General features: G+C 36.5%; 1 protein-coding gene across 4 annotated transcripts in view; it reads left to right on the forward strand.

Annotated features, from left to right (window-relative positions):
* The window catches only part of LOC110456553 (ceramide phosphoethanolamine synthase-like), a 20908-nt gene extending 10722 nt beyond the window's left edge, over window positions 1–10186 (forward strand). For all 4 annotated transcript variants that reach the window (XM_021507356.1, XM_021507359.1, XM_021507357.1 and 1 more), the window contains exons 2-5: window positions 1247–2138; window positions 3269–3391; window positions 5551–5631; window positions 6681–10186. In XM_021507356.1, coding sequence (XP_021363031.1) covers window positions 1347–2138; window positions 3269–3391; window positions 5551–5631; window positions 6681–6722 — 1038 coding nt within the window. In that variant the 5' untranslated portion in view covers window positions 1247–1346 and the 3' untranslated portion in view covers window positions 6723–10186. The remainder of the gene's footprint in view (window positions 1–1246; window positions 2139–3268; window positions 3392–5550; window positions 5632–6680) is intronic.
* The last annotated feature ends 4509 nt before the right edge of the window (window positions 10187–14695 follow it).

Below are 14695 nucleotides of genomic sequence, written 5' to 3' on the forward strand. Positions count from 1 at the left end.
GGTGTATTGACAGACGAGGATAATACTTGTACATGTAGAGTATAAGTATGGTGTATTGACAGACGAGGATAATACTTGTACATGTAGAGTATAAGTATGGTGTATTGACAGACGAGGCTAATATCTGTGCATGTAGAGTCGTTAAGGATATGGTGCCTGTTACCATCCTAACCCAAAGCCCTGTCGCGCTCTGGTGTCTGTAAAACATCCCTTATTTCGGTACATATATGTATGCTTTATTCAGATAAAACTACTGTCATTTCCTTGTCTGTTTTAGGCTCGATAACTATTTGCTTTGTAAGTCCAACTTGATTACACTGACTACTTTCGAGTCCCGGATATGAAAACTCTTTTCAGTTCCGTGGACTCGAAGGCATTATTTAACTATTTGAAAGACATCGGTCTATTTTATAGACTCTGATGTCTTTTAATCCACCATACCCTTTTTGACGTTATATGCATATCACATATTCCATATCATCTATTCGTTATCTCTTTTATTATTTTAACCCCCTTTTTATTTTTTATTATCTACACATACAATGCGAATGCTTAAAAAATGAACCATTTTATCTGATTTTATCTTCGCTACTCACTTGTTTGTTAAAAAATGACCACAGCCGTCGATGGGCCGTTAAACATAAACAAACAAACAAAAAAACACTGACCTCTTAGTGCAATTAATCGTTTCTTTTGAAGAAGGGAAAGGAGCCTTGTCTTTGTATGACTAAGATCGAGAGATTGGAATGTTAATTTGGTCAAAATAGTTCACGTTTAGGAGATACATGTCAATATGACCTACGACAGCTCATCTCGAATTCCCCTCGCCGACTACACAAAAGCGTGAGAAAATTTCCCGACAATTTTTAGATTGTTAGATCTGTATTTAATGTAAATATATTCAAAGCCTTCTATCATTTAATGCAACGATGTCACTGTCTGAAAATGTAACGCATATAGATATACACAGTAGGCTGGCTGGATTAAAGACCTATTGCGAAACATACTTAGGTCTTTAATCCAGCCAGCCTACTGTGTATATCCATACCAATGATAGCACGCTACTTAAATGGTTTGTGTCTGAAATTGCGACTAGCAAGCTGACATGTTGTATTTGTGATTATAACGGGAGTTCCCATTGTGTAGAACAGTAGCACGTGACGATGTCAAATGGTTGTGCTATGCACGAAATAAATGCGGAAACGTTCTGCCTGGTAATTCTTTCTTATCTATATACGTGTTACAGAAAAACACTGCAGATTTGGCAGAATTAGCAACCAGGAAGACGTTTGGGGAGAGTCTGCTTCCACCTGTTGGTGTCCATACCAGCCGACTCGCCGTTGAAGATGCTGAACCACATGCTGCAGACGTGTCGGACGGAGCGGAGTCTGCTCCTGATGACGTCACTGCTCCTCCTAACGTATTTTTTCATCATGGACGTAGTTCTGTACATGACACTACAGAGTACAAATCTTGCTAATCAGGAGAAAACCTCTTCTTACTCGCCATTCCGCCCGCTGTCAGCGAAACTTCTGATGACAGCGCCAACTAATCATTACATCCTCAGCCTGGCCACAGAATACTTTGACGAGTACACACATTTCAGTAAGATCTTCACTTTCATCACCCCTAACATGATCAGTGCCATGCATCTTGCCCTGGGTTTTCTCTCGGGAAAATTCGTGGCGTCGGAATCCTTACGTCGGCGACGCCTTGGTGTATTAATCTTCGAACTTCGCCTTTGGTTGGACGTTTATGACGGGGTAGTGTATAGAAGTCATAAGGGTCTTCACGGTTACCGTAGCGATAGGATGAACTTAGGTTTTGTAGTGGACACAATATGTGACACGACAAGTGGTATAGCGCTTTGTTTTGGTGTTCTCTTCTATTTATGGAAAGTTCAAGTGCAAAAACCTACTGCTATCCTGCCGTACACGAAGCCGTCTGTGAACGGGGCACCTGTATCAGGGGATGGTGAGAAGACAAGTGTATACCAGCAAAAACATCCAAGGAACCATATATTTTATAAAGTGTTGTGTTACGGTTTGATGTTGGCCCTGACAGGGATGACTTTTGATAAAACTACGGAGGCTTTCGGTGGAATATTTACTACCAAGATGGAGACATCATTAGAAGAGGTAGGTAAATAATGACGTCACTACCAAACGTAAGTAGACGGTGACGTCACTAAAAGAGGCAAACAGTTGATGACGTAACTAAAAGCGAGAGGTACCGTAGACGGTGACGTCACAAGAAGAGGAAGGTATACGGTGACGTTACTAAACATAGGTACCGTAGACGGTGACGTCACTAGAAGAGGTAGGTAAATGGTGACGTCACTAGAAGAGGTAGATAGATGGTGACGTTACTAAAAGAGAAATGTAGATCAGGAACCGTGGACGGTGACGTCACTAGAAGAGGTAGGTAAACGATGCCGTCACTAGAAGAGGTAGATAGACGGTGATGTCACTAAAAGAGGTAAATAGAGGATGACGTCACTAAAAGAGATAGGTGCCGTAGAGGGAGGCATCACTAGAAGAGGTAGGTAGACGGTGACGTCACAAGAAGAGATAGATACCGTATAGGTTCCCTTTGCCCAAATGGCTCCATATTGGTTGATGTTTATCGTCGGCTTTCAATTTTTAAAGCTGGTTAAGAGGAGACAACTCTCATTCAATTATAACGTAGCGATAGGAAGAATTACAAACCATTATTTGGAAATTCGACTTTTTCAAATGTTTCTGACCACAGTTTGTAACCTGTTGGTTGCAGTTGTGAAGTGGTAGTTTTGACCCTCACCATGTTTCCATTCAATCCGGATACAATCTTAATTCCCTTTACAATCAGACTCATTTCATTACGGCAATACCATTCGTGATGATCGATAGTTTACAGTGGTGTAATGTGGTTGAGAGTATGGTGATGATAAGCATGGTTAAAGTTGATAATGAAGAACAATTAAGGGGAGTAATAAACATTGGTTATAGTAAAGAAATGCAAATCAAAACGAACACAGTTCTGTTATCAAAATTCAATTTGAAGAATATTACACGTAATATGCTATTATAATTTTTCCCAACACTTTTGAGGGGAGATAAAATGAGTCTGCCGACGTAATATTAATTTCAATCACATACAGATTTAGACCAAACAAGTGAACAGTTGAGTGTCTGTGATAGTCAGACAGTGACTCTAATGTTATAATACTTTACTCGCGATAGATTTGTCATGGCCATATTGTTAACGTTTGTATCTAATCAACTTTCAGGAAACGCAGTTAGAGGCACTCCATTCATTAACTATGTGGTTTGTGTTGTACTCCTGGAGACTGATAGAGGCTCAGGCAATGCTACAGTATCTCCTTCTCGCCATATTCCTGGACAGGATATGGGTAAGTGTTACAGCAACGTTCCATGTGAGTGTCACAAGCGTATTCCTCCGCAAACTATGGTTGATCATTACAGCCATATTCCTCCAAATTGCATTGGTACCAGGGATACATTGGTACGATACATTGGTACCAGGGATACAGACATATTGTTTAATATTCCACAAGGCATGAGGAATATTATTAAAAACAATTTCCTAACAAGGTATGGGTAAGTGTTTTACCCATATTCCTCCGCCAGACACCAGTACGTTCTGCAGCCAAATCTCTCGCTAGATATGTGTAAGGACAACAGCCATTATCCTCACAATGTATGAGTAAGTTCTGCAACCGTATTCGTCAAAATGAATGGACAACGGGTAGAGCGTAATTTCTTAAAGGAAATGGATAAGTTCGGTAGTTATAATATACTGCAAGTTATGAGTTAGTGCTGTAGTAGGAGAGGAAAAATGCATGTCCAGACCGGGGTTCGAACCCGGGACCCTCCAAACTCTAGACGGACGCTCTACCAGTTGAGTTACCTGGTCGCCGACGATCGACCCAGTCAAGTTCCGCTACAGTGCTATAGCCATATTCCTAACAAGATATAGGAAAGATCTGATGCTAGAGGTTGGTTACAGAGATTTTTAGACAGCTCTGTTGGTGAAAATATAGTTGTACACTTCGGCAATTTTATAACCAAAGAAAAAGAGAAAAACATTTACGCTATTGCAAACCCTTGGTATTACCGGATTAGAAACATTGGATGTATTCACGTAAAATCTTTTACATTTGCTGGTAACCTCTTCAGTATGTTACACGTTCAGCGGTTAAGAACGAAACTAGAGGGAAACGTCCATATGCCCTGGTATGTCTCGGCCAGGGGACAGAACCCAAAGCCTTCCTCACAGGGGCGAACGCTCAACAAATAGCCAAAAGTGAGGCATTGTCAAGGGAGACATTAGGAAGAAGAAAACTTTTTTAGAAAGGAGAGAAGAGATAAGGTCCCAAATTTAGTCGCCTCTTACGATCATGCAATTGGGGGCAGCAGGTACAATTCTTACGCCCTACCTGCAGAGTCTTTAAAGATGGTAGTTTATACTCCTGCTTAACGCTCAGCAAATTAGGAGTGGGACGACTGGTTCGCCCGTTGTCAGTATAATGTGACCGGGTGGGGCGTCCTGTTGGGTGTCTTCGGCAGTATGTTTCAGTGAGGTAGCACTATAAAGTCGGCATCAGTTCCGCGCTATCACAAGGAGACAAACACGAACATATCGCAGCCTCCCAAAATACACACACATACACTACACGCATGCATCTTGCACACAGGGGAGGCCGTCCTTAAATGACCTTAGCTGTTAATAGGACGTTAAACAAAATCAAACAAACAAACAAACAAACGTCCATATGCTGGTTACTTCTCCACTATGTGACACGTTCAGCTGGTAAGTACGAAACTAAAGGGAAACGTCCATTTGCTAGTTACTTCTCCACTATGTGACACGTTCAGCTGTTAAGTACGAAACTTAAGGGAAACGTCCATTTGCTGGTTACTTCTCGTTCAGCTTCCCATTTAAAGTGTCAATAGTCAAGTGATTGTAATTCTTGATTGGGCAATACATTTGAAGGTCTTATTCTATGACGTCATGCACAACAGTCGATATATCGATCATTATCTTGTCCCCATCAAATCTGTGGAAAAGATGGCTGGTTTTTCATGAAACTTTATAATTTGTGAAATGCTGAATATTGTTTTCACTACAGAGCTGGATGTACATTGTATATCAACACAACACAACATATGGCATTAAGGGTTACATTTCTTTATAATTCTAAAAAAAATGTCAGTCCAGGAATCGGATTGCAGTGTGATACATTTCTCCATGGGTTGATGCTCATTATATTGGCTAAAATAGAGGTCGATATTCATACATGAAGTGGACACCGTTTTCAACAATATTTTATGGAAATGAATCTTTGGTTTCCAAGAATTTCCACCTGCTGATTGGATAAGATAACGGGGTATCGCTTTGCACTATATTTTGGATATTATGGGGTAAATATCAGAGATATCTGCATGTTCACATGTTTAGGTAACGTCAGTTTGCAACCAATTAGACAGTGCCTTTTCTACACCTTAATGGTTTCAGTATTTGTTTTAATTGTTTTTTGGGTTTTTTCAGGAGTTTATCTGTTTCATCCAGTACACAGGATACGGGACATTGATTTTAGTCAATGTCATGAGTCAACTTCAAATTCGAAATGTAAGTGCTCTTCAATTTTGAATCTCCATAAACAGAAGTTCAATGCCTCCTTCACCTCTAAAAGCAGTGTAAAATCACTGACAGTATGTTAGAATAAGTAGATGGAGTTAAAATTGGTCAATAGTTGGCGCAATCTGTAATCGAAGTTACATATGTAAGTAATTTTCCACTGGTTCAGCCAATGAACAGCAAGCGCGTTAGGACCTTCCATAGTGTCAACAATTTGTTTAAGGTAACGTTCTATGTTTCCTCGTTATATATATAAACTATGGTAAACGAGAGAGGGTTGATTTACCTATGTTACTAGACCATGAAGGGTTAATTATGACAGGATGTTCCTTGGCAGGCTGGTAGTAAAAGACGACTCGTCGTCCTCAGTAATTTCAGTAGTATCAACTTCCGGTCTAGCTCAACAGATACTTGAATTATAAAGACCCATGGTTATATAACTAGGGCATAAAACCACGACAAACGTTGCTGTATATAATTGATGTGGACTGAATACGCCTGGTTGTTTTATTAAGAAAACGTCTCCCATTTTGACCGCCCGCCCGCCCAAATATCCAAATATCCTGATTTAACTCATTCACCCCTGAAATTTGATGATGAACTATTCCAACCTTTAAATTGGAAGAGTTCAAATGTGTCTTCAGGGGTGAATGAGTTAATCTATCATGGTTATTTTCGATATTTGTTATTTTCCCTTTGTTTCTTTCTTCAAATCTGTTTAGTCTATATGATTTTGGCATTTCCATAACTTAGGATAGTACCTTTTCTGTAACGATATGATAATCAACCACCACGCAATAATACTTAGCTGGTTTTTTTATGAATAGCACATTATATTTCCCCTGAATGTCCCATGTGGCTAAAACAGTAATGTGTGGTCTTATTTGTGGTTTATCCGCGTTATAAATAAGTTTCAGCTACGTAAGCTCGTTAGATTCTGTTTGTAAGTACAAGTTGTTCTAAAATATTTTGTATTCTTTTTCAATGACAAGTTTACACGCTTAATTGACTTAAACTCTCTGTACTGATTTTAATTTCAGGTTCGAAATATGCTCAAGTCGACTAGCGCTGAATATGTATAGCTGTTCATCCTTCAACATTGCCGTCGTCATCTGTTTCGTAGACAGACTTAAAGGAGGAGCCATCTAACTACTTAGTTTTTATATGTTATTTTATGAAAGGTTTATGTACTACTTATTAATCGGCAACTATTACCCAGTGTCACTACATCAAGTTGACTGGCCGTTAGATTGCACCTTATTCGTTATGGTGTCCTTATGATGTATGTCGTCAAAACCATGCGTTTCTATGCAAGCTATTTGCGGTTTCTTATATTAATTTGATTCAAATTACAGAAACAAACAAAAATTGAAATCTCAATTGTTGACACCAACTGTGATGATATCGAAAATGGTAGACATAATTTCGTGTTATGGCAAAAAAAAATCAAACATTTAAATATTTCAGAATAAGAGTGCATAGATATACGTGTATATTATGATATTATAACTGTGAACAGGATAGTATAACAATAATAATTCTTCACATTATCATACTTATCACACTATTGAAGTACTTAATTCAGTATTGAAATACTTACTGTACTACTTACTGGTGAAAAAGGGTGGTGTACTGTTAATGTAGTGACGTCAATAGGCTTATCATCAGCACTAATGTAGATCATGTTGATCAGATGTTTGCTCCTTTAACAGTGTAGTAAGAAGGCGCATTGTCACTAACATACTGCAAATAACTATAAAACAGGTATGGTAAAGAGGGTAGTCTGCTAATTGTGTTGTATTGCATTGTTTTGATAAAATTAACTGTATAACAGGGTATAATAAAGAGGGTAGTTTAACACTCGGTTATACAGGTGTTTTGGTGTGATTAATTGTGTTAACTGTATAACGGTTTGATAAAGGGATAAGTGTACACCTATAATGATGTATGACCGTGTTTGGATGTAAGTAACTGGGTTAACTGTATAACGGTTTGATAAAGGGATAAGTTTACACCTGTAACGTATGAACGTGTTTGGATGTAGTTCAGGATCCCTGCCCCACTGCATTGTTTAATTTCCGTTTGGATATAACTGTAAAACAGTAAGGAGAGAACACATCCTAGATCAGGTAGCTCAGTAGGTTACAATGACTGAAGTCCAGGGTTCAAATCCGGGTCAAGCCCCGCTTAATGTTTACCTTCAAAACACTGTTGTTGATTATATGTTGTTTATTTCATCTTTTATATTTTATATTTTCCATAAAAGTGTCGCAAGGAACGGTTTTCTTTTTAGAAAGATTTATCAAGCTATAGTCCTGTCGGAAAACCCCAGTTTCCAACGCTAAGTTACAGGTTTTGGCAGTGGTACGGTGATCTATGTTTACTGTATACAGGTGTGATAACGACTACTGTATACAGGTGTGATAACGACTATGTGGGTAGTATAATAAGCGTAATGTATGGACGTGTTTTGATGTAATTAACTGTATAAGAGTACGATAAAGAGTGTAAACTTTAGCACACACGTAACGTATGGACGTGTTTTGATGTAATTAACTGTGTAAGGGTACGATAAAGAGGGTAAACTTTAGCACACATGTAATGTATGGACGTGTTTTGATGTAATTAACTGTATAAGAGTACGATAAAGAGTGTAAACTTTAGCACACATGTAATGTATGGACGTGTTTTGATGTAATTAACTGTGTAAGAGTACGATAAAGAGGGTACACTTTAGCACACATGTAATGTATGGACGTGTTTTGATGTAATTAACTGTGTAAGAGTACGATAAAGAGGGTAAACTTTAGCACACATGTAATGTATTAGACAGTGATGAACAATACATGTAAATGTTCCTACTTTTGTTCAAATGGTCAGTTTCCTCCCATACATGTCCATTTTTTCATAATTTTAACAAGTACTGTACAATTGGAAATTTTTGGATGTGGAAATGTTCACGTTGAAGATTGGTTCTAAAATCTAAATAATCTATATATCTGTAATATACATCTAATAATCTAATAACAGATATTAGCGTCTGGATATTTTTGCGGTAATTTACTCAACGCTAAAACGTAAATATTTCCACACCGCGAAGATTTCCAGTTTTACAGTATTTGCCTTACAGACTGTCAAAACAAGACTTTAATGGTTGTTATTATACACTGTTCCTACCCATTGATATGCCATTATCAATTTACGTTTTTTAGTTATGGCTATTATGTCAACAAATCAAAAATAAGGTCATGACATTAATTAATATAATCGTACAAATAGGTGTTAAGGGCGGTACTGTATATAGTGGATCAAAGTAGCCAGTGTCAGATTAGCGCTGATACATTATGTAGTGTACCGTTATTACCTCCCCTTACTCCCATCATTATACTGTTGTCTATGTCTTGTCTACGTAAAGCATCAGATCAAATGGTAAAATATTTTTTTTTTTTATAAATGTCATCATTGTAGATGTATTGCATACAAATACCCCGTTGTTGGATTATTGGGTACAACAAAAAAATCACAAAGTGTTTACATGTAGGTGTGTAATGCTCCTGACTAATTACAAGTATGTAATATTACTTAAAATAGTACTGTAATGTTCCTTACTAACTATAGATTTAGTAAATTTACTTACTAAATATAGATCAGTAGTGTTCCTTAAGATAGATGTGTAAAGTTACTGAATAATATATATTTGTAATGTTGCTGACTGAATAGTAATTTCACTGACGAACTGCCTGCATTGTCTTTGCCTATATGCGTCTATAAAGTACCATGTAATGCTATTAAAGAAATATAAGTCTGTATTTATACTTAACATTGGTCGTAATGTCACTGACTAAACACAGGTATGTAATGTCTTTGACTAAACATAGGTCTGTAATGTCACTGACTAAACATAGGTCTGTAATGTCACTGACTAAACATAGGTCTGTAATGTCACTGACTTAGCATAGATTGTAATGTCATTGACTAAACATGGGTCAGTAATGTTGCTGACTAAATAAAGGTCTATAACGTCACTGGCTAAACATAGGTCTGTAATGTTACTGACTAAACATAGGTCTGTATTGTTACTGACGTAACATAGGTCTGTAATTTCACGGACTAAACATAGGTCTGTAATGTCACAGACTAAACATAGGTCTGTAATGTCACTGACTAAACATAGGTATGTAATGTCTCTGACTAAACATAGGTCTGTAATGTCACTGATTAAACATAGATTTGTTATGTTACTGACTACACATAGTGATGTAATGTTAGTGACTAAACATAGGTATGTATTGTCACTGACTAAACATAGGTGGGTCATGTCACTGACTAAACATACGTCTGTATTGTTACTGACAAAAAAACATAAGTCTGTAATGTCACTGACTAAACATAGGTCTGTAATGTCACTGACTGAACATAGGTCTGTAATGTCACTGACTGAACATAGGTCTGTAATGTCACTGACTAAACCTAGGTCTATAATGTCACTGACTAAATATAGGTCTGTAATGTCACTGACTAAACATACGTCTGTATTGTTACTGACTTTACATAAGTCTGTAATGTCACTGACTAAACATAGGTATGTAATGTTGCTGACTAAACATAGGTCTGTATTGTTACTGTCGTAATATAGGTCTGTAATTTCACGGACTAAACATAGGTATGTAATGTCACAGACTAAATATAGGTCTGTAATGTCACTGACTAAACATAGGTCTGTAATGTCACTGACTAAACATAAGTCTGTAATGTCACTGACTTAACCTATATAGGTATGTAATGTCACTGACTAAATATAGGTCTGTAATTTCACTTACTAAACAAAGGTGTGTTATGTCACTGACTAAACATATATGAATATGCAATTTACTAGAGTATTCAGTAAACTAGTCGATGGTACAAACGTGCCCAGCAATATCTCCATGATTTTGATACGAGACCTTCATGTATGAAACATATGTATAGACTGATCGTATAAAGTCCGTTATATGGATAAATTTGCAGTGAGTAAATCACGTTCAAACTTGATTATTGCATATTATATGTTCACAATGAATTATGATGTACAGATGTATTAGAAATCGTCATCGAAATTTCAGGGGTTAAGCCCACTTATATTGTCTACGTTCTCAGCACGGAAGTGAGCGTAACCCATTGAGTATCCAGGGTGATTAGAAATGTGTGTTTTTGACTGTGACGTCACACGAGGATTGATCTACATTATGATTCAATCATGTCAGTACTTCTTGCCATTACTTGTAAGTATTGCTATTTCGCTGTTTTAATTATGTAAAATGATGATAAATCATAGAATGTAAACTATTTTTGTTACATTCGTATTGTTGCCTTGAATTACTGTACAGTTTGAATAAAGCATACCTGCTTTATATACAGAATTGAACACTGACCACGTGCCTAAATAAAGCTGACAACTCAAAGTTAATGATTCCAAACAAAATTGGATATAATGAATTACAACTCTTCATAGGATGTGTTGTTATCCCTCGTCTTCTGTTCTCCTATTTTGTTCACTTTGTTCATGTTAGTGTCACTAAAAAGAATAATGATTGAAAATGGTTTTCATTGCAAATAAATTCAACTCATTTCAATGCAGTTTTACTGTTTACCTTTCGACTGGTCAGTCACGAAGTACGTTAAGTAAAGGGGGATAACTCGTATTCAAAAGAAAGAATTTATATCTGAAAAACTCAAAATAATTGGAAACTCATAAAACAAAGATGTATATAAAGAGAAACTTAAAGTTGAATCTATCACCGGGCTGTAAATAATTTCAAAAAATTGTTTTCTTAACCCATTACATAAATAGAGATTTTGTTCAATTTTGGTACTTTTTAAGCATCATTATTTGGTTTTCCTTTTGAATTGAATATCGTTAGATAAATTGGACAAATAAGGTATTATTGCGTTGTGATACCCTCGGAATCCGATCTGGTCTGGGTGTATGCTGTCCAGGGGTCCTACTAGTGTGTATGATTTAAAAACGGTCTGCTTCAACATTTAGGCGAAATTAGGTACACCTGTACTCTGGTGTGTAAACAGACTACTTTTTTTTCTTTTCGGTGACAAAGAGGGAATTTGCGAAAGATATTCTTACCTAAAGCGATGTTTACAAGTTAGAGTATTTTATTATTCTTACACTGAGTATCTTTGAATTGGTGTCTATATGATATTTCTTGTATTACATTGTACTAATATATTTAATATTTCTTAGCACTGGTAAAAGTGTTTTCTTAAAATGCTGTTTGTCCTGTTTATGTAAATCTTTCTACCTCTCCACACATGCTCAGTTATCTGGACAAAACATGTACTGTTGACCGATAAATGGAAGCTACCCTCAACGCTAGGGTGTTCCTATTACAGAACTAAGTTTTGCTATTGTTTTTTGACATATAAAAGGACAATACCCGGGAAAATATAAACATTCCATTCATGCTTAATTCATGTCTATATTGTCATAATAATGCTCAACTTTTGTGATTGTGTGGCTTTAGATGCTCCTCAATAATACACACATACTTTTCTCATTGAACCACTATATCCCGAATGTTACAGAATATTTCATAGGATTTCAGAGGTAAGACTTTTAAGATATTTTGCCGTAAGTTTGAAAATAGGGATGGATTGGCTTGAAATTATACATTTAGTAAGAACTCTGCAAGCATCGTACGTTTCGCTTGAATTCTTTTCTCACACCTTTTTCTTATGCGTAATGCGATCATATTCCTATCAGTTTTTACCCAGTAAGCATACAACTTGCTCGTGTATGAAATACATATATTAAAACCTTTTCTTCTGCGTCAAATTTAAACCGTCGCAACATGTTATCAGTATCACTAATACTCAGTAACATGAATATCGCTTGATATGTTATCGGTTAAATGGTCATGTAGCTGTTATCGGTTACTTGGTCGTGTAACTGTTATTTGTTAGTTGGTCATGTAACTGTTATCGGTTATTTGGTCATGTAGCTGTTATCGGTTACTTGGTCGTGTAACTGTTATCGGTTACTTGGTCAGGTAGCTGTTATCGGTTATTTGGTCATGTACCTGTTATCGGTTATTTGGTCATGTAGCTGTAATCGGTTACTTGATCGTGTAACTGTTATTGGTTACTTGATCATGTAACTGTTATCGGTTACTTGGTCGTGTAACTGATATCGGTTACTTGGTCATGTACCTGTTATCGGTTATTTGGTCATGTAGCTGTTATCGATTACTTGGTCGTGTAACTGTTATTGGTTACTTGGTCGTGTAACTGTAATCGGTTACTTGGTCGTGTAACTGTTATCGGTTACTTGGTCGTGTAACTGTTAATGGTTACTTGGTTATGTAGCTGTTATCGGTTACTTGGTCGTGTAACTGTTATTGGTTATTTGGTCGTGTAACTGTTATCGGTTACTTGGTCGTGTACCTGTTATCGGTTACTTGGTCGTGTAACTGTTATTGGTTACTTGGTCGTGTAACTGTTATCGGTTATTTGGTCATGTACCTGTTATCGGTTACTTGATCATGTTATCTCAACTATCGCAATCATTTAGATATAAAAAAGTGTATGCGATTATTCGTATACGTTTATGCATTTTGGCATGCTTTACGAATTTAATATTCTTATTTTTAATTAACTGCATTACAATGCAATTTTCACACACGATTGTCCGTTTCACTGTTACAGACGTAGGCATGTTGTATCTGTATATACTTCATCATTTGTCATCACTGGCGTTTCCATGACACTGTATACACTTGCCACGTGAACTTATATAGGACGCCTCTTATATTTGTATCAAAATTGGAAACTTTACTTTTCACATTAAAGTCGAAAAAAACTTATTATCGAAATATTTGTCCTTTGATGTATACGGAAAACAATTAGCGGAGATTTTGTCATTCCCTTGGCAGATGTAATTGGCTCTAATGATTTGTTTACAATTTGTCATCTCTTTAGTAAAGTATAATATATATATATATGTATATAGTATCATGGCGTCATTGAAATGTCTTACATGTGCCTTCCACGATTCTCGTGAGCCGAACTATTTTTGTGATATTTCTAAGATCATTTTACGATAATGCACTCGGAAGCAGAACCTTCATTTTAATATGTTTTAGGAAATATAATCAACATACGTAGAAGTATAGGCTACACTCTTAATTTCTGAATTAGTGGTGTCTGAAAGTATAAATGGAGCATATTTATCACCATTCAGTACATCATACTGCAAAATCAAAGACATTGAATTGAAAGTAACGGCCAAATGTATCATGTATAAAGGTCCATAAGTCTTGAATGTGTTGTGTCTGAATGGACACTTTGATCAGTGTGTTTAATGCTTATTATTTATTTGATGACATTGTAAATGTATTACATTGTTTTAAAGTTTATTCAAATAAAACTCTATATTTTACTGAGCACTCTTATTTCTCGCGTCACAAATGTATACGATTTCTTACGTTTTACCAATCATTTTATTGTTTTTATCTTTCCTACCTCGTTACAAATCTGAAACACTTTCTCCAATTCATGTTGAATTAAAATTTTGATAAACTGGAAATTTCGAAATACGCAATTTTACTCTATTTATATTTAGACTTTGAACTTTATACTCCAGAGCGTGTGCCATACAGAACGGTAAATACTGCTGACTCGGTAATCCGCATTGTCGTCAGGTAGTCCAAACCAGCTGTTCATGAAGCGTTGTACAAAACCCGAATAACCATGCAAAAGTGTGTACAAATAAATTATGTATTTACGACGTTAACTGTGTTTTCTTATTAGTTTTGACTTGAAATACGTATGCTGTCGATGAGGAGGGGGTGTTTGTCCCGGGACAGTCGAACAGTCCAACAGTAGATGACATCGAAGAGCTTGACCTTGTAGCTGTTACGTAATATAATAAAACCAGACGATGTAAAGCGACCAGCGAAAGGTCAAATACTAGCCATTAAAGCATATTTAGACTTTACAAATATCCATAACACTAAATATGTTGTCAGCGTGGGACACCTTGCCTTTCCGATATACTAACTACATC

The sequence above is a fragment of the Mizuhopecten yessoensis genome, unplaced genomic scaffold (assembly GCF_002113885.1).
Source record: "Mizuhopecten yessoensis strain PY_sf001 unplaced genomic scaffold, ASM211388v2 scaffold8807, whole genome shotgun sequence".
Classification (NCBI taxonomy): domain Eukaryota; kingdom Metazoa; phylum Mollusca; class Bivalvia; order Pectinida; family Pectinidae; genus Mizuhopecten; species Mizuhopecten yessoensis.